The sequence below is a fragment of the Ambystoma mexicanum genome, chromosome 8 (genome assembly GCF_040938575.1).
Source record: "Ambystoma mexicanum isolate Mex_15411 chromosome 8, UKY_AmexF1_1, whole genome shotgun sequence".
Classification (NCBI taxonomy): Eukaryota; Metazoa; Chordata; class Amphibia; order Caudata; family Ambystomatidae; genus Ambystoma; species Ambystoma mexicanum.
The window spans coordinates 137,238,730-137,263,292 of record NC_090929.1 but is presented as its reverse complement, the minus strand read 5'-3'; the positions used below and the strand labels follow the sequence as shown (position 1 = coordinate 137,263,292).

General features: G+C 46.4%; 1 protein-coding gene across 10 annotated transcripts in view; it reads left to right on the top strand.

Moving 5' to 3' along the window:
• The window catches only part of FBXW2 (F-box and WD repeat domain containing 2), a 434,117-nt gene that overhangs the window by 199,400 nt on the left and 210,154 nt on the right, over nucleotides 1-24,563 (top strand). For all 10 annotated transcript variants that reach the window (XM_069609490.1, XM_069609495.1, XM_069609489.1 and 7 more), the window contains 3 exons: nucleotides 4,886-5,080; nucleotides 16,445-16,578; nucleotides 17,103-17,189. In XM_069609490.1, the coding sequence (XP_069465591.1) occupies nucleotides 4,886-5,080; nucleotides 16,445-16,578; nucleotides 17,103-17,189 (416 nt within the window). The remainder of the gene's footprint in view (nucleotides 1-4,885; nucleotides 5,081-16,444; nucleotides 16,579-17,102; nucleotides 17,190-24,563) is intronic.

Sequence of the window (24,563 nt, the reverse complement as noted above, 5' to 3'; positions counted from 1 at the left end):
TTTTATGAAAGCGCACAGGCAGACCTTTTCAAGGGTAGATGACTTGTGCAGGTTACAAAAGTGTATGGTGCCTAAAGCTTCGACTAAATGTAGGGCACATTTGGGAAATGAAAGGGTTGTGTGACAAAGGGCACCAGCAAATGAGTCAAAACGTTATGAAAACCACACAAACACAACACATGGCCTACCGTCCCGCGTTCCCACAGGTGTCCCGATGAAAACCGTACCTCACATGTGTGGGTGCACCTACCTGGCCGCCAAAGGGAAAGCCTAAAACACAAGTAACCCCAAGTCTGTTTTCAGACCGGAATTTGAGACGCTCTGCCGACAGGTATGATTTGCCCAAATCGCCCCAGAACTTATTACCCAGACACCCCCGCAAAGTCCGAAATGTGGGAAAAAAACACATTTTCTGCACATTTCGCTCGGCTCACCCATCGAGACACGCCCCCGACAACACATGGCCTACCGTCCCGCGTTCCCACAGGTGTCCCAATGAAAACGGTACCTCACATGTGGGGGTGCACCTACCGGGGGTGCAAAAGGAAAAGGGTAACCCACTGGGAACCCCAAGCCTTTCGCCACTGCCCAATTTGTTCATGTGGGCAACCTACAGATTTGGGCCTAGGGTGTTGAAGCAGCAAGGGAAACGGGGAACCCCACGCATTTTCCAAAAGAGGACACCCGTGGGAACCCACACATGGCCAAATTGGAGGGGCGGCCCATCTCATGCAGCCCTACTACCCAGGGGCAGATAATGGGGGGGGGGGTGTCCTGCACTCCTCCCTGGGCTCAGGCGTCCATTCCTAGGAGCAGATATCTGGTACCAGGAAGGGCTGCATGACATGGCACCCACTCCATTGTGGCTGGGGGCGAGGGGGTCAATTCCCCATCCCATTAGAAACTTCCCAGACCCTTTGGGGTGTGCCACAGTGCCCCCTAAAAACCGTTCCACCATTTTCAATTTTTTTCTTTGTTTACGAAACTTGCCTTGGTGCAGAGGGGCACCTTGGTGTGCCCAAACCTTACTGACCCACCCACTGGGGGGCCTGTCCCACCATTTCTGGGGGGCTTCTCCACCCTCACCCGAAATGGGTGGCAGAGGCACCTCATACAGGCCTCCCTGGGCCGGCTGCGTGAGGCCCCCCCCCCTTCCATTTGGGGTGGGGGGAGAGGGCCCCCAAATATGGTGGGACAGGCCCCCCAATGCATGGGGCAGTAGGGTTTGGGCATCCTGGGGGTAGATTGGCACACTAATGTGCCCATCTGCACCAAGCGAAGTTGGGTAAACAATGAAAATAATACAAAATCGTAGGCTGCTTTTTAGGGGGGGGCTGAGGGCCACCCTAATTTGGCAGCGAATGTTATACTGCAACGGGGGGTGGCACTCACCCCCTGCCCCAAATGGAGGACCCCACCTCATGCATCCCTCCCAGGGGTCAGATGCCCCTTCCTAGGAGCAGATATCTGCCCCCAGGAAGGGTTGCATGAGGTGGAGCCCTCCATTTGGGGTGGGGGGGGTGAGGGCCACCCCCCGTTGCAGTACATCATTTGCTGCCAATTTAGGGTGCCCCCCTAAAATGCAGCCTATGATTTTGTATTTTTTTTGCTTACCCAAGTTCGCTTGGCGCAGATGGCCACATTAGTGTGCCAATCTGCCCCCAGGGTGCCCATACCCTACTGCCCCATCTATTGGGGGGCCTGTCCCACCATTTGTGGTGGCCCTCTCCTCCCCTTTCCAAGGACACCACTTTTTGCCATATCCCTGGTGGTCTAATGGGCCGCAGGGCCCCAAACCCCCTCCGACCCCCCCCCCCCCCCCCCCCCTCCCTCCTTTTTTTTTTTTTTTTCCTTTTCACTCTTGGGGGCAGCAGTGATCTGCCCCCAGGGGTCTCTGGCGCTGTGGCCCCCTGCTTTGGAGCCACGGGGGACGTTTACCTAGTAAGCAGTACACCCCCCCCCCGCGTCACAAACGGATCTGTATTGATCCGGTGACATTGCTGCCCGCAGATCGCACGCCCTGCGCCCGATCCGCGGGCAGCAATGCCACACAATGGGTATCGTTGTAAAGGGGATACCCGCCTCGATCTCCGGCTTGAAATACAGCCGGAGATCGAGGCGGAGCAAGAAGGGCTCTTACCTTCTCTCTTCCCCGTAGCAGCCGAAAATGGCTGCTGCGGGGAATTTACTTTGTTTCACACAGACGTGCTTTATGCACGCCGACGTGAAACTGAAGGTAATCCAGCCCCCTGGCAGTGAGGGGGGACCTCCCCCTCACATAGCCCGGGGGTTGGATTACAGTTTTGAGCGATCCCTGCTTTGCAGGGATCGCTCAAAACAAGGTGCCGAAAAGGACAAGCTATCTCGTCCTTGGCACTGCGTATGCACTTCCAAGGACGAGATACCTCGCCCTTGGCACTTAAAGAGTTAAAAACGTTTTTGTTTGTATAAAGTAAAGAAAAGTGGTTTCCTATTAGCAATGAATGGTAAAGGAAGACAAGCGAAAAAACAGCTGTCTTACAGAAAGGCATTCTAAAAAGACAAGGTTAATAGGCTCAAACTTTAAAAGTTTTCAAGGACACATATGTAAATATGGTTTGGTACAGACATTTGTCCATAATATAAGAAATGAAAAGCAACTACTGAGTTAACTCATTTTAGGCAGTATAAGTACCGGTTCTCAGTGTGTTGTAATTGGCACATAGCTGAACAAGTTAGGGAAGCTCTAAATGAAATACACTGACACGAAGGAAAAACAAACTCCAACGTTGTGTGATCAGAAATAGATTGCGCACAGAGGACATTGCCATGAGACGTGCATTGAGGTTGATTGATATTTTATTTCTATCGCGCTCGTACACAAGTGTTTCAGAGCGCGGCAAGGGAGGGGAACAGGGGAGAACAAAACGGCAATCTTACTAGGCCCAGTGACATTGAGAACGCGCAAGTGCATGGGAGAGGGGGAGAGGTGGAAAGTGCGAAGCAGAGGAGAAACAGATAAATAACAATAAATAAGAAAGGCAACAGTGGTAATGCAGCCAGCAATTTGCAAGTGCTAGGTTTAAGGCGGCAGACAGGGTAGGTCTGATAAGTGCAGGAAGAAAAGGGGGGGGCTGTATGGGTACAGATACAGACCCCAGTGCAAGGGGTGGCCCAGAGGCAGTGCGGGAGGGTGGCAGGATGAGCAGGTACCTGGGCCCAAAGGACCGAGGGTGGCCAGGTGCATGGTGCCAAGAGAGAACAGATCAGCAGGGGAGAGAGGGAGCGAAGGCAGAAGAAAAGAGGAAGGTCTTGAGGTGCTTCTGGAACCAGAGATGGTTCTCCAAGTTTTAGAGTTGCAGGGAGGCTGTTCCAGAGGGAGGCCGAAGACTGAGATCTACCCCCAGCTCGTTTCTTAGAAAAACGACTGACCCTGAGTGAGTTGGAGGTAGAGGAGCGAAGAGTTCGAGAGGAGAGGTATTTGCGGAGGGATAGCTGAAGGTATTTTGGACCAAGACCCCAGAAAGCCTTGTGGACAATGCAGAGGGTTTTGAATTTAATCCTTGCATCCACTGGCAGCCAGTGGAGAGATTTCAGAGCTGGAGAGATACGATCCCAGGGCTTGAGGCCAAGGACAAGTCTCGCAGTCCTGTTCTGGATTAGTTGCAGAGGGCGGAGAGTAGAGGCAGGTAGATTTAGAAAGAGCCTGTTACAATAGTCCAAGCTAGAGAGAACCAGAGCTTGGGATACCATGAGCTTCTGGGGGAAGGAGAGGAAAGGCAGAGTACCTCTGAGGAGGTGCAGTCGGAAATTTGACTGGAGACCTCAGAGGGTCGTGAACTGGGGTGTGAGCATCTAATAATGTTGGCACCGGGTGATCTGAATTACTGCTGTGAGGGCACTTAAACTTGGGGCGATGAATCAACGGATAAGATTAGCACAAGATGGAGGTACCCAACATGTCGTTTTCGCATTTTTAAAGGGAGAAAAATGTGGGTACGTTGCATTGGAATTTATTTTAAGAATGATTGATGTATGCTGTGAAGTACATGCCAGATCAATTGGGCCAATAAAATATCTGACCGAAATACCCTTTTAAGAATACTTGTTTGTGTAATGCAAGCAAAAGGTTACGGTTTGATTCGTGAGAGTATTCAGTTTAAATTTCCTGTCCAGTTATCAATACCGTTTTGTATTAATGGTATGTGTTCTGGCTCTTCAATTCAATAGACTGCATGAGAATTTGAAAGACAGTAAAATACTGATCAGCTCTCAATATTTGGCGATAAGAGATTTTTCACATAGTACTCCCCTTTCTGTGCTTGCTTATCTTCACCTTTAATTAAAGCAATTCAATAAAGACCCCACGTTCGAGAGGTTTACTTGGGTTTTTGTTTCTTGCATGTGCAATACGTTCTTATAAACCAAGTCACTTTCATATGTTGGGTTGTCCCTAAATTGTGCATGAGCGTTGAGATGTTGCATAACTAGCGTATGCTAAAATGGACCCCGACACAGCATTCTCACATCTCTGAAATGAATGGAAGTTAAAGAGCCATTCTTTAATTTTTTTTATTGTGCACTTGCCAGATTTTATGACTTTTAGCACATGTTTTCAATAACAATAAATGTATTGTTTGGAACTCTGAATATAACAACTAATTATCCATTGCCATCGCTTAATTTTAGTTTAATATCATCATTATGAACGTAATGGTTCATAGCGAAGTGTTTTTTCAGAACAGGCTTTTGTGTGTTATTTTTTAACTTCCCAGATACCTTTCTCTCTTGTCCCAAAATCTTTAGCTCAAAGAGATGAATTGATTGCTACATGTTGCCATCACTGTTCTGGCACAATGGCCTGAGGGTTCAATGAAGTAAGCCTGTCTGCATTGATGTTTTAAAGGTTCTGATGACTTGTCTGCAAAACTTTGGGACGTGAGCACAGGCCAGTGCATCTATGGGATCCAAACGCACACTTGTGCTGCAGTGAAGTTTGATGAACAGAAGCTTGTAACAGGATCCTTTGATAACACGGTTGCCTGCTGGGACTGGAGCACAGGAACGAAAACACAGCATTTCCGAGGACACACAGGGGCGGGTATGTCTACTTCTTAGAGAATATCATTTTTGATTTTGCAAACCCTTTTGGAACATTGTTTTGTGACTGGTTCTATGTTGATGTCAAGTCACTTTTGTAATGCAGTTTTGTTTATAGTTGGATCTGTATCACTGGAATTGTTCAAGTGTTGGAGCTGTGTGATTTATATGTACTGTGGAATTTATATTGTCACCAAGCAAACCTAAATAAATATTTTAAAAAGGAAAAATTGTTGGGTCTGTAAGGAAATGTTTCCCTGGGAGAAATGCAGAAAATATTATTTACAAATGTATGTATCAATCAATAGTGACACAGCATCTAACAAATTAGACAGCAAGATTAGAAAGCCCTAGAAATACATAATTGCAAAGTATGTAAAAACCTTTAGTCAGTATAGACCAGCTCACAATGCACATAACAAAATTATATCCCTAATTGCATTTCAAAAGCGAGACACAAAAAACAAATCATCTCTCAGACTAAAAAGAGTTTATGAAATCCCACTAAAATGTAAATCTAGAAATTTGGAAAGCATCATCAGAGTTGTACAATGGAGGGTCCCAGTTGTCGCCATCAACATCATCGCCGACCAGTTTCGACATAGACACAGTTTATATTGCCATGTTTTCTTCAGGTTGCCAAAACTACAAAAAAAATTACCTGAATGATATGGCTAGATTGGGTCCAAAAGTGCACCTATGGCAGTACCTTTTGCACTTTTTTGATTTATTTGTACTGGGCAACCGGCCAAACTAAATCGTATTTAGGTGCAGATGGATCATCAGATGGTTGTCAAGAGACAGGTGAACCAAAATTCAACTAGTAGGCAATAAAGAGAGCCCAGTGATGTTAAAACCCATAGCTGACAACTACATTCATTTAAATAGATGGGTCTTTAAAGCTTTTCGAAAGAGACTCAGCAAATTAGGTGCCTGAATTTGCTGGGGTAGTCTCTTCCATACTCTGGGTCCGTAGATCGAAAAACTCTGGTTGCCCCTGGACACACACGAGGATGATGGAATTCTCAATAGCAATTTTTCCTCGGACTGCAGCGAACGGGTTGGGCAATATCTGTGGATTGCGGCTGCCAGATGGGTCGGAGCCAAGTTGTTGTTCTAAGCCAATTCTGGCCCTCACAGGTGGCCAATGCAAGGAACGACGGAATCCTCGAACTATGAGCAGCCGACTTCTTCACCCCCACCACCAGTGTCACTGTAGCATTCTGTGCTCCTTGTAGCCGTTGACACTGTTTAGCTGCAATACCTGCAAGTAGACTGTTGGAATAGTCTAATTGGGAGTTAACCAATATGCAGAGAACTGCTGGCGACTTATTCAGTGGAACATAGGGTAGAACCTGATGCAGGAGAAGATTATAAAAAACTGACTGCACCTTAGTGCTCACCTGAGCCTCACTACTTCGATTGACCAGATGCAGCCCAGATTTTTCTTGTCGGCAAAAGGAAGATCTGTTCCCAAAAAATGAGATACTTAAGGGTAGTTGCCCGCTTCAAGATGTTTCAGGCCGACCTATACCAACTCAGTTTTCTTAGCATTAAGCTGAAGCCAATTAGCTGTCATACAGCTACTGACCTCGTCCAAACAGACCTTAACTCTCGAAGGAATCTTCTACATTGCCTATGCTAACATATACCGGAGTATCAGCATAGGACTAGGAATTCATCCTATGTTTTCTCAAGATGTCAATCAATGGGCGCAGGTATAGATTAAATAATAGAGGTGTGGGGGTAAAAAAGATCCCTGCGGCACTCTACAAGTCTGAACCAGGGGATTGGACACTCAACCTCCCACTTTGACCTGTTGCTGCCATCCTGTGAGGTTGGCATCATGGATGGAGACCCAGACAACAGATTCAATGTATAACAAAAGGTATATATTAAAGAAAATGTCCCGATGGAGCAAGGCCTTATTTGCCCTATGCTACAGTGGGATTTCCCTACCTAAAGAAACTAAGGAAAGTCTGTCAGTAAGTTTAACTGAAAAGTCTGTGTCCAAAACATATGCTTGCTCTCACAACCAAGACAATAAAATGCATAGGGATTTCACCCATAAACTAAACGGTGTTCCAGAAGTAAAGTTCAGAGCTATTTTCAGCTCAGTTGTACTCTTTAGCATCTTTTCCCTAAATGTCAACCAGTTGATCACAATTGTCAACAGTTTATTCAATTTACCTTCTCCTAGACTTGAATTAACATAGTTCCACACCTTTAAGTGTCAGAATGCCCTTCCCCAAGTTCAATATAGTTCCAGAACATCACGTCGCGGGGTTCCATTCCCGAAATTCAATATAGTTCCAGTGCAGCATGTCCCATGGTTCCTTTCCGCAAGTTCAATGTCAAAATATGTCATAAGAAGTATCTTGAAGCTTTGTTCTTCAGACTGAGTATGAACAATTATTTACAGCTCTGGGCTCACCAAAGGTAGTGTTACTTTTAACAGTTTCAAGTTTCCTTGTTAGCATATAGGGGTTCTCTGGTCTTGACGCAGTTTTTAGACCAAACAGTCCACCCATTACAGGACACGCAACCAGGTACCTTGCATTCTCTTTCGGCAGATCAATATTCAACATGTAGGAGTTCTCTGGTCTTGGCGCAGTTGTTGGATCGCATGATTTACCCATTACAGGTCACACAAACAGGAACTTCAAGCTCTCTTTGGGGTAGTTCAATATTCAGCTAAATTAGTGGTGTCTCAAATGCAGATCCACACAATTGTCCCGAGAGGATAGCTTAGCGGCAACGTGTTCGCCTTGGAAGCAAGACAACACGAAACACAGGTTCGATCCCCAGGTCCACGCTTAGAAACCTGGTTATTTAAGCACGTTATAAATACGCAACCAAGAAAAAAAAAACACTTGTGCAACTAAGAAAAAAAATGATTCCTGTAACAGCGCCTCAATGCCCGCGGGCTGTGTGAGCGCTTTAAAAATGCTAATAAATAAAACAAGCACTTGCTCAGCCTTCACTTCAACTCTGCAGTCAAGAGTCGATCATTCACCTTTGTTTCCTATTTTCTCTCGGTTTATAGTTCAATCTTAGCAGGTTTGTTATTTGCATTCAATTTGATGTTCAATGTTAGCAGTTTGGCTTATTCATGCAACTCAATATTGTAAATTAAGTCTTTGCCTTTCTTTTCACTTCGCTATTCAATAAATGCATGTTTTGCTTATTTCATTTCACTAAATGCAACTTGGCTTGTTTCATTCAATTTGGTATTCAATAAGTGCAACGTTGCTTACTTCCAAGGATCAATACTATATTCACGCCCCCCCCTGGAGCGCCAGGGTTGTTCCAGTGTCCCCGACACTAGGACCCAGGAGCTCCTCTTGGCTGCTTCTCACCAACCGGGAAAGCGTTTCGCTGGGTGCTTCGTACAGCACATCTGCTCCGATGTGCAGCTCTGCCTACACACCACGGCAGCGCCTGCCGCCCGCCTTCCGTTCTGAGTATTCTCTGCCCTGTATAGTCCCACCAGCAGGACTCGCGGGTTCTTGATTTGCGGCTCGGCTTCTTGTGCTCCTGCACGGCTCCTTCTGCTGTGTCTTCCTCTTCCCCTGCTGCTCTTCTGTGCTTCTTCATTCCACCTCTTCCACAACTGCAGTCCTTTTAATGGGCTGCAGGTGTATTCGATTAACGTTGCCCGTCTCTGATTACAAGCACATGCCTGACCTTCATGCATCTTCTTTGTCCCAGTACCAAAGTGGTGAGAGTAAGTGGTGTCTCTTACTCTGTTGCTTCTTCCTCGTCTCCTGGAGTGGGGAAGGTGTTCAATGTTCATAACTCTTCGTCGTTTCTTCCTCGTTTCAGAGCTGTTAGGTACCCCAAGAGGGTACCCATAAAGGTCGGGGAAGGGCCATCACTAGGATAAGGTGTGTTTTGTCCCAAGGTACCACATCCCAATCCTCCTCCTCATCCGAACATGCCTGGGGTGATAATATCTCTTGCCCTTCTCAGAGAAAAGGGAACATGGTGAACAATATCCCATAACCTCTTCTGGCATAGGGGTTTCCCTCCTGAAAAGAGGATGTGGAACACCGTGAGCATCCCAGCTCCAATCCCCATGGGCCCACCATCCAGGTGGTCCTCCCTCGCTTGTCAAAAATGATCCAAAAGCAATGGTCTTTCCCTGGTCACCTGCATCTGCATAGAGGTTCCACTAAGGCCCGCAACGAGGCCCTAGCTCATTTCTCATTCTCCCAATTTGGATGGAGTCCTACCTTCCAGCCCGCCGGTAGCCCTGGCCTTAGCTGTGCTGCACCTCGCTACTTGGCCCATACTGATTGGGGTAAGCTTCTTAGTACTATGGGGGAACCGCACCTCTGTGCAATCACTGATGCGTTTCCTTGGTTTTTAAATCAAGGAATCGAGACATTGACCCTGGAAGATTGCAACTGCCTGCCCATCCACTTCTGTTGATCCCACTTTGCATCAGATTCTTTTCTTGTGCAAACTTGCTTCTGTGGAAATCCAAGGCCCTCCAAGATGGCCGACCCACTTTTCCTCTAGTGAACCTGCTGTTGCCTGGCCTGCTTCCTCTCCCATGGGTTGGCTTGGCCCTTTTTGAAACAATAGCAGCAACCGGGAGGCGGGAGCCGGCCTGTTCCACGAAGGCCCGGTCTTCTCCCTGTCCGCTGCCTGGCCAGGCCTGAGGGGGCTGTCTCTACACCCTCACACAGGTGCACCGTGATTTATGGACCCTGCTCTCCCTCTGAGCATTGCACAATGACTGAGCTACTTTAACACTGTGGCGTTAGTTGCCTTTACTGACTACCACTTCGCTCATCTTGACTTTCCTGCTTTTGCCCTTTTTCACCTGGACTTTGATTCTTTTTGCTTCCCCCCTATTTTCATTTTTAGCTGTGCCTAGTGGCTTAGTGTGTTTTGCTTCCGCCCTAATTTCATTTTTAGCTGTGCCTAGTGCCTTACTGTGTTTTGCTTCTGCCCTAATTTCGAATTTAGCTGTGTCCAGTGGCTGCTTTGCACTTAATCTGTCCTGCTGTCCTTTACTTCTCCATCTCTTCTGCTTGCATGCACCCCCACCCCTGTTTTCTCCCCTTGTTTCCCCTCCCCATCCCCTTGTTTCTCCTATCTTATCCAACTGTTTCTTATTCTTCCCTTCTCACTAAGTCTAGTAGGAAGAAGTTCAAAAAGTATATCCCGGTCTCCAACCCAGGCCTACCCATTGTTGACTCCTACACCAGCGCTTCCTCCAGACAGACCCTCACCGACATCCTCTTTGTCGTCCCTTCTCCAGATCTATGGACTCCTCATATGGTCTCTGTGCTCTCTCCCTACTCCTCTTATCCCATTAATGGTGGCACCCAGTGGTGGGCCCTCCTGGCTTCCTTCCTCTCCTCTAAGGTCATCATAAATGTCTACCTCAATGGCGCTATTTTGGTCCATGGATCCCAGGCCAAGCTCCTCCTCTTTGACCGACACATTTATTTCCTTCCCTACCTTCCTCTGCTCCCTGACCTCTTCCCTATGCCACTAATATGGCGCCTTCCTCCTCCTCCTCCTTGGCTACCCTGCCCTCTCCTACCTCCTCGGCCCTCCCTCAGGCTCCTTCACCTCCGCAGGGAGTACCTCTAATTTGTACCCCTTCCCGGAAGTCTTTCAAGGATGGCAACCTTCTCGCCACTCTGAACTCTCGCTCAGCTGTCAAAACACTCTTCTGACATCTGCCGTCTCCTCGAAGAACTTGACCTTGATGTCCTTGGTCTCACAAACATCGTTCACAGCTAGCTCTGTCACAAGCTTTGACACTCTCCTTCCTGATGGCTACAAGATCCTATCCATGCCCAGATCCAACCGGTCGAGTGGGGGTGTAGCCTTGATCTACCCGGAATGGATACCTGCCTCTATCATTCCTACGCAGGCCTATTCCTCCTTTGAATGCCTGGCCTGTAGACTTTCTCTCTCTCTCCTGGCCACCCTCTCACGGTTACCACTATCTACCGACCACCTGGTTCGATCACTGCCCTCCTCTCCGAGTGGGCCGACCTCTCTTCTTCCCACCCAGCCTCTACCACTCAACTCCCCTCCTTGGAGATTTCAACATTCACCTGGATGCTTCATGTCCCGCCAGGGGTCTCTTCCGTGACATCTGCGACTCCCTCTCTCTCTCTCTATTCTTCCCTCTAGCCCGACTCCTTCTGCAGGGCACTCTCTCGATGCCCTGATCTTCTCTGACCTCCTTCTCTCTAACTCGCTCAAGACTCCTCTCTCCTGGAACAACCACTTTCTCCTCATCTACCCCTAATGCCAAGCCTACCCCTACACTGCCACCTACCTTCTCATTCATACGACACATTAAGCGTGTCAGCTGAGGCATTCGCTGCATCCTTCTCTCCCCCCAGCACCTGTGTCTGACACACACCCCGTCGTAGTCCTTTCCGCACTCCACTCTATCTCTAATACACTCGATTTACTTGTCCCTGTTATGAGGATCCGCATGAAGACAAAAATCAAGTGCACCTCCTGGTACGACTCTAACCTAGTCACCCTTAAACGCAAGTGCAGGGTGGCTGAGAGGAAATTGTTGGCATCTTATACACGCTGTGACAAACTGACCTGCCGCCTGCTCCAAAGGCAATACTGATTCTGTCCTCACCAAAAGAGAGCTCAAATCCAAGCCTGCGTCTCTGCGGCATCTAACATCTCGGCCGTACTCTTTAAAATCTGCAAGGAGCTGGCCAATTCTGCTGTCTCTACCTCTCCTGCCCCCTCCCAGGCCCTCTGTACGGCCCGGGGCTTCTCACTTCATCTCTAAAACTCAGGACATCCTGTCCACCCTCCCTACATCTCCTGCTCCCCCCCCACGCGCTCCCATCGCACTCCGTCCCCATCCCACTCTCTCCCCCCAGCGACCACCCTCCCTCCTCTGCCTTTCCTCTCTTTTCCCCTGATGAGATATCTAGACAAGTCTGATCTATGAAAACCTCATCTAAACGGGTTCCCTGTTCAACGAAAACCATCAAGGACCACATCAAAACTCTCGCCCCAGCCTTGGTGGACTTCTGCAACCACTCCTTCTCCGGTACCTTCCCCTCCCCCTGAATCACTCTCTTGTGCACCCTCTTCTCAAGAAGCCTTCAGCCGACTCCTCTCTTCCGGCTAATTATTGCCCAATCTCTATCACTCCTTTACTTGGCAAACTCCTGGAACGGTGGGTCATCTCCCAGCTTAATCTTCACAGTGAATCTGTTGGCTGTCTCCATGACCATCAATCTGGTTTCAGAGCAGCCAGAAGCACGGAAACTGCTCTCCTGAACATCCGTGAAGACTTGCTCTCCAACTTGGACTCTAATCTCCCCTCTGTCCTCATCCTACTCGATCTCTCCTATGCCTTTGACACAGTTAACCATGCCATCCTGCTAAACCGGCTCTGTGATGATCTGGATATCACTGACCAGGCTCTGGCCTGGTTAACCTCTTGGCTCTCTGATCGACCCTCCCGGGTCCAACTTGGGTCCTTCCCTTTCTCTATTTCTCGCTCCACCTGCAGTGTTCCCCTGGGGTCTAACCTCTCTCCCTGGTGGTCCAACCAGTACCTGGCACCTCTCACCTTCTGAATTGCTGCTTTCTGCGCCAACTTCCAATGCTACGCTGATGACACCCAGCTCTCTTTCAGGCTCCCCACTGACGCGTCTTCTTCTCTCATCCCGGGTTTTGTCTCTGCAATCCAAGAGTGGTGTGCCGCCAGTGATCTCTGCCTGAATGCCAGCAAGACAGCGATCCTCCTCATTGGCACACCGGCAACCTCCTTTCCCCTCGCACTCTCCCTTGCCGCCTCACCACCCCCACTGCTCCAGGTCCCTGTCCTCCCAGCTGCACACCTGCACTGCCTCCTGGCAACCCTGCACTTCGGGCTGTATCTGTAATCCTACTGTCCCCTCTACCTGACTATCCATCACTTGTCATTCTGCACTTAACCTTGCACTAACACCTGATGGCCGCACTTCTTATGTCATGATCCTATGTACTGCACTTCTCCCCCTCCCCCCCCCGCCCACCCCCACCTGCCCACCAACCCCCCCTTCCTTCCCCCTGCACTTGCGCAATCTCAATGTCACTAGGCCAAGTAAGATTGTCTTATCCCCCGTTCCTCCCCCTTAAGCCCCCTCCCCCCGCCTTGTTGCGCTATATATAAAAATATATCATATCAAGGGGAGTAGATGTGAGAATACCCTAAGGTTTATCACACCCGATAGAAAAAATTAAAACCAAGGGATAGCCTGTACTAAAACACTTCCGATAGTACTAAGTCAATTAAGATATAGTGATCCACTGTATCAAAAGCGGTTGAGAGGTCCAGCATAACCAGCAGGGATAAATCTGCCTGATCCGCGCCCTTAAGCAGTCTCATTGCCAAATGTTGGGCGGAAACCTTATTGTAGGGGGTCTAAAAGCTGCTCCTTTTGTACATGCTCATGTAGTTGTACTGGAACTACCTTCTCAGGCACTTTACCAGGCCAGGAAAGTCCTACTACTGGCTGGTAGCTTTGAAAATTCTCTGGTTCCAGATTAATTTCTTCAAGAGCGGTGTGACCACAGATCTTTTTGCTCTGTAGGTACTGACCCAGAAAGTAAGGACCTATTCACAAACTGTCAGGTGTCATCTCAACAGCCAAATGTTTTGCCTGCCACGCTGGTAAGGGCAAAAGAGCATCATTTGTTGGTTTCAACCCTCCCAGCATAGACTGAATAGTCTCATCTGAAACTGGTGAAAATTCACACTGTGGGACATAATCAAGATTGCTTGCTGCCCCCATATTGGGGGCATAATGAATATCCTTCCTATCACCAGGTGTCGGTGCTTGATTGGCACACATTTTTTCCTGAATGAGTTACATTTTTGTTTTTAAAACAAATAGGTTGAAAGCGTTAGCCGACGCTAGAGGGGCCTCAGAGGGAAGAGTGGAACATGTTGGATGGCAGAAGGTAGAGATGATAGAAAATGGGTCTCTTGACGGGTTACTTGCACCAATTATTTTATGAAAAAATCTGCTTCAGCGCTAAAAATTGCCACTTTATTGTCTTTCATGGGTCTTTTAACCTTAGCAGCCATGGAGGTAGATCGATTTTTCCACCATTTCTGTTCTAGGACTCAATTGTTGTTGGAATAAACTTAAACACTGCGCGTACAAGGGTATAGATGGTTTTGATGCCTGCTTGATTTAAAGGTGGCCATACTGCCACAAATATTTCCCATGGCTTCTGCTTCTTTCGCAAATAAAGTGTTGCAGTTCGCTAATGAGTCAGTCCTGTGTAGTGCTATTTTTAGATCAGCTGCAGATAGTTTATCCAAATCTGTGGTACTATGATAAGTAGATGAAAGAGGCAAAATTAGGAGGTTTCTCTGTTTTGTTGACTAAATAAAAACATCCTAGTGAAAATATCCGGCAGTGTATTAGTCAAAGAAGTGCTTAAACCCCTTAATAAAAGTAGATCAAGCAGTGCCCCTGGATATGTAACTGAGATACCCCTAATGGTTTCAAATCCTGGTTTGCCATTATGTTCCAAAGCTCTCTTGAGGAGTAAGTTGATCATTCAGACAAATATTAAAGTCCCTTAGACAAAATAGTTCTTTGTGTTTGCTTCCAACTGAAGAGGTCGAAGTGCTCTAAAAAGGTTTTGGCAGGGCCTGGAGGACGGTACCCAAAGGAAGTATTTCCAGATTACGAGGGAGAGATGGCAAAGCTGAAAGATGACGAATCTGTGTTGGCTCCCCCCAATCCAGTGCCTCAAAGTGTGACATTTTCAGGGAAGCCCTGCAGGTTACGGCTACTCCTCCACCCCTCTTGAAATTACAATTAACAAATGGAGTATTAAAACCTTCTTGCACTAAGTCATGAAAAATGGCCTGGGAAGTATGTGTAAACCATGTCTATGTGATTGGAAAAAAAAGATATTCAAATTGTTTATCTCAATAAAATCATGAATTTCGTGTGCATGACACTGTGGATCTCGCATTTTATAAGGCGGCCTTTATAGTTGTGCTCGCCGAGCATAGAGGTTCCGGCTTATTTTTACATCCGTTATTTTCTAATCCTAAATCCCGAATGTTGTGCAATGCGTGAAACGTCAAATGGCACTAAAATAATTTGGGCCTGCAGAATGCCTCTATCATGCTGACCCTGGGCATGTCAGCGCTCGTGCAACAGCTAATATAGATAAGAGATACTAATATCTATTTACCCACTATCAAACTGGCTGTTGGTATCTGGATCGGGAGCTTGCGTTCTACGCCAAACCAGGCGTAAACAGGCTTTGCGTCAGCGATTTGCACTGACACAGGGCCAGTTAAGACCTGTGGCGCCACCCAGTGATGTCAAAAGGGTGTGCGCTACTCTTAATGCTGGGAAATTGAGTCCGATGGCCTGTAAAGAATGCCTCTAAACCGAGGCTTGACCCCACAATCACTGAAAGTGCTATGTGCGAGTAATTACAGGATTATTACATTAAATACCCAAATTCTAAACGGCTGGAACAGGATTATGGATATCATCAATTTAAAAATGAAATTTTAAAATAACAATTTGCACAATTCGTAATTATATTTAAAATCCCCCCCGGACTCGGATTAAGTCCTGTTTAAATATAAAAGGCTACTCTTTAGGATTAAAAATGCAGACTCCATCAAATTCTGTAGTAAGATGTGGTGTTGGCTGATTATCAAGTGCATTTAGTAGTTTTTTTAGCTTAACACTCCTTTCTGCATCGCAAGATAATATTTCCAAGGGTGACGTGTTTATTGCTAAGGTTTTATCTCCTAAATTGATATTGGCAACTCAACCTTCACGTCACGTTTTCATTTCTCAGGATCCACAGTTCCATCATGAACACATTAACGCTCAGTTACTCCCCATTTCATTAGGATTTTAAGTATAGATTATTTTGGAGTCTTGCTTGGTTGAAAAAGGTGGTGAATGCAAAATAATATTATTTTTTTAATAGTATTTGTTTTTTAATAAATTGTACAATTTCTAAGAGCATCTCTCTTTATATTCTAGAGCAGCACATACCCAATAAAATCAATGTGTGGTACACTTAGTCATATAGTAAACTTGTCTGGTACTTGTTACTGTTGCATTCATTTCTGTATACATAAATGTAGTGATTTAGATATTTTCATGAGTTTCAAGGCACAAAGTTACTCTATATAACATTTAGCATCGCCTCAATTATCCTTGGCTTGAAGGCGGTTGTACTCTAATGCTTGGTTGTAAATATAGAGCCATAGCAATGCACCTGCTTCAACCTTTGCTCATTGGATTATAGAGAGACCACTTCTAAATGAGCTTCATGGCATATGCTTGTTACTCAAAATGTTTTCATCTTTTAGTTTTTAGCATCGATTACAATGATGAACTTGATATCTTAGTCAGTGGCTCTGCAGACAACACTGTGAAATTATGGGCCTTATCAACTGGATCATGCTTGAACACGCTTACTGGACACACTGAATGGGTTACTAAGGTAGGTTTTAAGTGTCACATAAATGAAAACCTTTTTGTAGAAATTCCCAAAAACATTATTAGTCCATGCTTACCCCAACGAAAAATATGATTACCACTTGAGTAAAGTGATCATGAGAGATCGGGATGGAAAACATTTTCAAATCAATTTGAATTAAGTTCAGTCAAAAATCTGATCCAGGTTGACAGCTATCCGATACCCAGCACTTGGAGCTCTTTCTCAGGGTGTTTAGTCATTTTTTTTTTATTTTCATATTTCTGATGGTGTAGCTGTGGTTCACTGTCCATTGAAGTTACCTTGGTTCACAAATGATGCACATTCGTCCGTGGAGTCATGTGGACATCATTTAAGAAATAAAAAGGTGCTTTCGTTTATAATCGTCTTGTGCACAATCTTTTGTGGTTGAATTTGTCATCTGATCTTTGACACTTCAAGAGTGTCACATTATTATTGCAAATGTTACATTAAACTTTGAGTTATGTGCATTATGTTGATCGTTCAGCTCACTCTTATTTCCATTTTAGGTGGTTTTGCAGAAATGTGAAGTTAAGTCTCTCATGCACAACCCTGGAGATTATATTCTTTTAAGTGCTGATAAGTATGAAATCAAGGTATGTGATTAGTGCTTCTTCTCACTGACTGGTAGTTGACAGCAGTGATTTTTACTACCCAGTGCGCCAGATAACATTTTGAAGTGGGAGTATTTTACTCTATATTTTTGAAAGTTGGCTGTAAAATGAAAGTCCCATTGCCAATGGGAGTATTATATAAACTAGTAAAAATATGTTCAACTGTAAAACGGAAATGTTTTTTGTGAAAAATGCTCCTTTGGACAAGTTATTCATGCACATTAAAAGATACATTTGACCTCTCCCATAGTTATAGTAATTTCTTCCTGTGGTATTTTATGAACTACTGGTCGAAACACATCATTTAATCTTTTTGGGTGAAAGCAGGGGCGCAAGCTCCTATGTGTCCATTTCCCATTGTTTATTGTGAGTATTTTTACTTCCCGTTTTAATTATTAGGGAGTAAAAGTGGCGGTACCATCCTTGCCTGTGTTGGGCTGTTACTATTCATGACATTCGCAAAGTGGTCCAGACCGGTGTTAGGACAGTTTTTCTAAAGTCCTACCAAGACTTCATAAAAAACATTTCTGAGGCAGTACATGAGCTCCATTCTTGTATAAGGCTGTACCATCTGAGAATGTGGGTAGCATGGACAGAGCAGTCAGACTTATTTTAGGAGGGAGAGAGGGCTGTAGCTGGGTACATAGAAATTACAGCATACATATTGTCCACTGAAACACTATGTATTGTAAAATTAAAGGGTTTATTTTAAATGCAAGTAGGCCAAGATAGATCTTGGGGTAATAAGTACTATAACACATCGTACAAACACAATGATGAGCACTAACTCAGTATGTATGGGACACAACCTAAAGTATAACCATATTGAGAATACAATCAGTAGTCAAGGTGAGTCAACCCTTCATCACATTTAGAATGGCAGTCTATTCTTGAGCAGTAAATCCAGGTTATATATACTTTTAGAATCAGCAATTCAAGGGTAGTTGATCCGGTCAGTCATGAAATTACATAATAAACCAACCCTGTTACAAGTATACTCCTTGCACTGATTACTTTTTAGAAATCAGTTCTGATATAGTAAATCGACACAAATACTTTCTGTAGGGGCCTTAAGCTACTCTGAAATGTAGGAACACACGAACTGTTTTAGAATTCACTAAGCAATTCAGGGAATGCAAAATCCAATTAGTTTGAGAAAGACACAATATATTTCAAGGTAAGTAATTGTCCTACGGTTAGATAACTATCAGCTAAGGTAAGTAAGAAGTTTGACATTATTTTAGAATAGCACCAAAGCAATTCAGGGAAAGCACAAAACTGGGTTACACAATTAGAAGAGCAGCAGCTCTTCAAGGACAAGTATTAAAGATTGTTTTAGCCCTTTAGAAGGCAGAGCTGGGAAAGCAAAACCCAATGGTATACTTTAAGAAAGACAAAATCTATTTCAAGGTAGGTAGCTTTTACACTCATTCGGTTAATACTAAAACAGTACAAATACTTATTACTTTTCAGAAGGGGGGAAACACCATTCAAAGTTAGGAATGTATATACTTTTTAGATAGGCAGAATGCAACTTAAAGGTAAGCATAAACTTAATGACCCTTTGTAACTTCAAGTAAGTACAGAATTCTTATAAAGTCCTTCCCTAGGGATGGTAACAGAAGTCAGCCAAAGCCGGGGCGAGAGAGGAGATGTTGTCCTTGATGGCTATGGAAGAGCAGGGGAGCACCTGTTTGTAGGAGACTTTCATAGAACAGACTACTCAGGAGACCGCATCCGGTGCAATGGGGGAGAAGGAGGACAGTATGGGAGGACGAGAGGGGGGCCAAGACAGGCAGGAGTAGGGTGAGGGGGAGGAGGAGAGGGGAGTAGAGGATTGTGAGGACAGGATGTCCTGAGTTTTGGTAGAGAAGTGGGAGGCCAGTGCAATGCAGAGGGGCCTGGCAGCGAAGGGGAGAAGATGAAACGGCAGTAGGATTGTCAAGTTCCTTGCAGATTTTGAAATGTTACGCCGTTTTATTGGTGGCCCCAGAAATACAGGCTTGGACATGAGCCTTCTTCTTAGAGTGGATGGAGAGTGTATATTGCCTCTGAAGCAGGCGGAAGGCCAGTTTGTCAGAGGATGTCTGAGGCCTGCCACTTTCGTTCAGCAACTCTGCGCTTGCGTTTCAGAGCGGCCAAGTCAGAGTCATACCAAGAGTTGCACTTGGAGGCAGGCTTCATGGGGATCCTCATGACTGAGGCAAAGATGTCCGGAGTGTTGGAGATGGAGGTTAGCGAGTGTTGAGTCGGTATGAGAGTCAAAAGTGGGGGTGGGAGGGAGGAGGAATGAACAAAGCGGCAAATGATGGGACTAACACAGGCTTCATGACTGAGGAGACTGGCAGTCCGGGCAGAGACATTGTCAGGGGGCCAGGGAGATCAGAATGGGAGAAGTGGTCAGACCATGAGAGAGGAGTAGTTAAAGGGTTGGAGAGGGTGATGTCTGCTGAGATGAGAGCATCCAAGGTGAGTCCAGCCGAGTGGGTAGGGCCGGAGGGAAGAATTGGGAGGGAAAGGGTGTCGCAGAGGTCGCAGAAAAGTACAGTGGCCGCATCCGGAGAGTCTTGATGAATATTAGTCACCAAGGAGAAGAGGTTTTGGGGGAGGAGGTCAGGAGAGAGGAGGAGAGGTCGGCCCTTTCAGAGAGGAAAAGGGGGTGTAGGTCAAGGGAGCCTACAGATAGTGGTTAGTGTGAGGGAGAGGGTGGGGACACACACCCAGCTTACAGGCGAGGCATTCAAAAGAAGAGTAAGATTGAGTAGGAATGATAGTAGTAGGAACTCATTCAGGGAAGACCAGGGCAACTCCACCTCCAGACCTGTAGATCCTTGGCTTGTAGAGGATCTTGTAGATCTCTATGGGAATAGGGACACTGGAGCACCGGCACCGTTAGCAATGGTGCTGGTGCTCCTTTGTAGTCTGCCTACCGTGGCGGCTTCGCTCGGCAGGGTCAGACCTGTCGGGCATAGTGGCCACAGCAGGCAGACTTGGAGTTTGCCGGGCCGGAAACAAGGGTTCTGGTGAGTTTACTGCAACCTTGTTTCCGGACCGGAAAATTTATGCAGCCCTGTGTCTGCAAGAGGCACCCTTACAGTGCCATCAGTAAGTCATTCCTCCGCTTGTATTCTTTGTTTATTAATGGAGGCATAAACCACTGAATTACCACAATTTGTTTAGAGTTTAATGCATAAAGGATCACCCTCCATTGTGAGAAGCAGTTCGTTTTCAAGTGCATTGTAATTTAGATTGTGTGCACCCAGAAAAATTAGGCATAGTGCCACAGAAACTGGAAATAGTCTGGCCCCCCTTATGCAGGCTGTTTGGTAAGATTTTCATTTCAATGATAAGTCTTCCTCACTTGTGTCAACCCCAGACCTTTTTGCTTGGACTTGGTAATAATTTTACCATATCCCTAGGTGAGTGGGAATCTTTTTCCCCTCTCACCTTTTTTATACTTTCTATGAGTGACCTTTTTACGTTTCTCCATAGTGTATGTTTGGAGTTATAGTTTTCCATAACTTTGGACTGACTGTATTGCACTATGGCAGCACCCATCATTTTAAATGCAGTGGCTTCGTTTTAATTCTTATTATTTCCTGGGTGAACTACTGTTCCCAAGAAGTAAAGTGGGATTCACATTCCCTTTACATTGATTTAAGTGTGCCGGCATACCCCACCTTATGTGGAGTGCTGGGGAGATGCAATGTATCCCAAGACCACCATTCTACTAGAATGGTGTGATCCTTCTTTCGCTATTTCTCATTTGCTTGTTGTTTCTGGGGTCTTCCCCTGGCATTCTAGGTGGAATTGACGACCGTGGAAGTTTTGTCTTTGGCAGGAATCCTTTGTATTCCACGCCTAGGCTCCAGAGTGTCTGAGAAGGCAGGGAGCGAGTGAGGAGTCCAAAACTCTGCAGCCCATTGTCCTTCACCTTGCCTGAAGGGAACCACCTCCCAATGGGGGGCTGGCTGTCCTCATTGGAAAGCCAGACCGCCCCTTTCCGTAAACTGCAGGGAGAGTTAGCAGAAGTTGTGCTGTAAATCCTGATAAAAACACAGATCCTGGAAGCTGCTGACAAGTCGACCACTGGAGCTGAATGCAAAGAGGAAGATAAAGAAAAGACGTCTGTAGCGATTTCCATCGACCAGATGGCCTGCTGTGTAACCAGAGCCTAATGCAACCCTTCCTTCCAATTGACCTGGGGGGGGGGGGGTCCCGAATAAGACGACTCCTACCAAGAGGCTGGTGAGATCCACCATTCTCAAGTCGTCCTGTATTTTGAGCCATCCCACAACAGGCTGTGAATTTGCTAAGCTAAAAACCGCCAATACCCTGGGACCTAGAGCCTGAGTGCAGTGCATGGTCTTCCGAAAGTCTGAATACGTCTGAAATGTTGGTGGACTCCTGCTGGTCCTCCAGAGACACAATTCGAATCCTTGAAGTCCCCTCACCAGAGTGCAGGATCAGATTAGTGAAGAGAATCCGACCAGCAGTATTCGTTCTTATTCACAGAGCTGCGAGAATACATGAAGAAACCTTTGCTGAAAGCTGTCTGCTGCCAACCGCTTTTGCAAGTTCCAATCCAGTGTCTAGTTCAGGGTCTGGGCCCTGTGCTGCTGCATCCTGAAGGCATCCACTCCGAATCTTTTTTCTCCTAAGGTACTGTGCTGGCTTGGGTAATACTTACCTTAAGTCTTGTGTAAATCCTGTGCGGCTTCGGGGGTGATTTGTGTGGTTGGGAGTTTGCCCATACCACTTGCCCAGGCCGAATGCTGGAACGCAACTACATTCTGCATGTTAGCACTACTCTAATTTCATTGGTTACTTCCTACTGTACTATTTGAATAACAGGTCTGTGCTGCTTTCTTATCTCAAATTTCATGCATTCTGTAATTCCTGTGATCCACCCACTGCACTTGCGTTCCTTCTCCCACTATATTGGCTGCTATGCCGCCTGGTGAATTCCTCTTGCCCAGTGCAGTCTCTTCCTGACCCTCTCACCTCACCCCTTAGACCTCTTGTACTCATGGTGTCCTCCTCGTCTCCCCTATCTACTCTAACTGCTACTCTGTCACCTATCCTACCCCTCTGTCTGGAAGGAAAAAGTTAGAAATTGCTTATAGTCTCCAACCCAGGCCTCCCCATTGCTGATCCTATGTTGATGCTTCCTCCAGACAAACTGTCACTGACCTCCTCTTTACTGTCCCCTCTCCTGACCTATGGACTCCCCATGTGGTCTCTATCCTATCCCCTTTCTCCTCCTCGCCCATTAATGGTGGAACCAGGTGGGAATTTATCTTGGCATAGGTGCATCTAGGTGCATCATAAAAATTCTACCAAAATAGCAATCTCATGGCCCATGGCTCTCAGCCCACCTCCTCCTTCTGGATAGGTGTCTCCTGTCTCTCATTAACTTACTCTCCTTTCCTGCCATCCCTCCGTCTGCCTCCCCTCTGACCTCTCCGCCCCCACTGGCGGGTGTACACACGTCTCTCTACCGCTCCTCGGAAGACCTTTAAAGGTGGCAACCAGCTTCACTTAGCTACCCTCAACTCTCACTCTGCTGTTAAACACTCACCTGACATGTCACCTCCTTGAAGACATCCTCGCACTCAACGAGACGTTGTTCAATGCCAGCTCGGTCACTGCTTTTGGCACTCTCCTTCCTGAGGGCATTGGGCTCCATGGGAATGGGGATTAACAAATATACCAGTGACTGATTTCCCGGCCACCGGACTCTTAATGAGCCGGTGGCACTGGGAGGTCAGGTGACCGTAAATTATTACAGGTCTGGCTGCACCCCGCCGGTAGCACCAGTAGGGTTACCGCCGGACCTGTAATGAGGCCCTCAGAGTTCCAGTTGTAGGCAATGCAATGACCAGGATAATCGCTCTGACCTAAACGTCTTGCTTAGTTCCACATCTATGCAACGTGGCTATTTCAATTGGAAGCATTAGGATGGAAAACCAATTGTAATACAGTATATCCTTTTGTCCATCATGCCGACCATTAATATGTTTATCTTAATGACACAAGCCTTCAACTAATGTGTTAAGTGATAGCGGATGGGAATGTAAGGAAATTGTTGTGCACAGTAATGGGGAACAAGATTTGTTTTTAATTCAAATTGTAACACTTGGTGAATACAGCTGTACAGATAATCTGTGTCTTCCTATGTCCAGGCTCACTCCTTCCAAACTATTGGAGTTGCTCTTTTATGTTATGTTATTATTTATAAAGCGCACATCCACCACGGCACCTTGGTGCCTAGGACATTAAGCGGGGGCACTCAACCGCCACTCTAAAAAATAATCGTTTTTAGCACACGTCGGAACTGAATGATTCATTAGATTCTGCATTTCACGGGGTACCCGCAGCAACCAAAAAAGCACGGCCACCCAGTCAAGCACTCCAAAAATATCAGAATGATGACCAGATTGCCCGCTGCTGATCATAAGGACCCAATTGGAATCGAAGGTCTACATTTATCCTGGAGAAATTCATCACCCAGCCCCGTAATGCACCCGATGTACTAGGCATGGGGCTTTAAACTTGATCCTCTTAGCCACAGGGAGCCAGTGTAAAGCACGGATCACTGGACTAACATGGGCACCATATGGCGATCCTGTCGCTACTCTGGTTGCCATGTTCTGCAAGTGTTGAAGCCGCTGGATCAAGCCCCTAGGTTGAGCCAGGTAAAGGGCATTATAGTAATCAATACGGCCGAAGATTAAAGAAGCCACCACCTTAGAGTGCAAAGCCTCCGGTAGAAAAGGTATAATCCTGCGAAGAACCTGTTGCAGATAGAAGCCCGTTTTACAGATAGTGCTGACTGGTCTAGCCATCGATAATGTAGATGAAGGCACAACTCCAAAGTTCTTCACCAACGTAACCGGAGAGGGAACGCCATCCAGAGCTGAGGGCCAGAACGCAGAAGTCCACAGGGAAGTCTTAGAGGGGCGACCCACCACCATCACCTCAGTCTTCTCCCCACCACCATCACCTCAGTCTTCTCCCCACTCAGTGTAAGCCAGTTGCTATCCATCCAGCCCTTCACGGCCGACAAACACTTGCACAGCCTCAACAACACCTCAGATTGGTCAAGTTCTCACTGCACCAAAATCTGGGTGTCATCCGCATAGGTGTAGCATCTGAAGCTGTGGGAGTGGATGAGAGCAACCAGCGACTAAACCTAGAGGTTGAACAACATGAGGGACAAGGCGGAACCCTGAGGAACACCACAGGATAAAGCTTGAGACAGAAAAGGAGGAAGGGAAAGTGACTGACTTCGCCTTGATAAGAAAGACGAGAACCAGGCCAGGACAGTTCTCAAGAGACCTGCTGTGGCCAGAC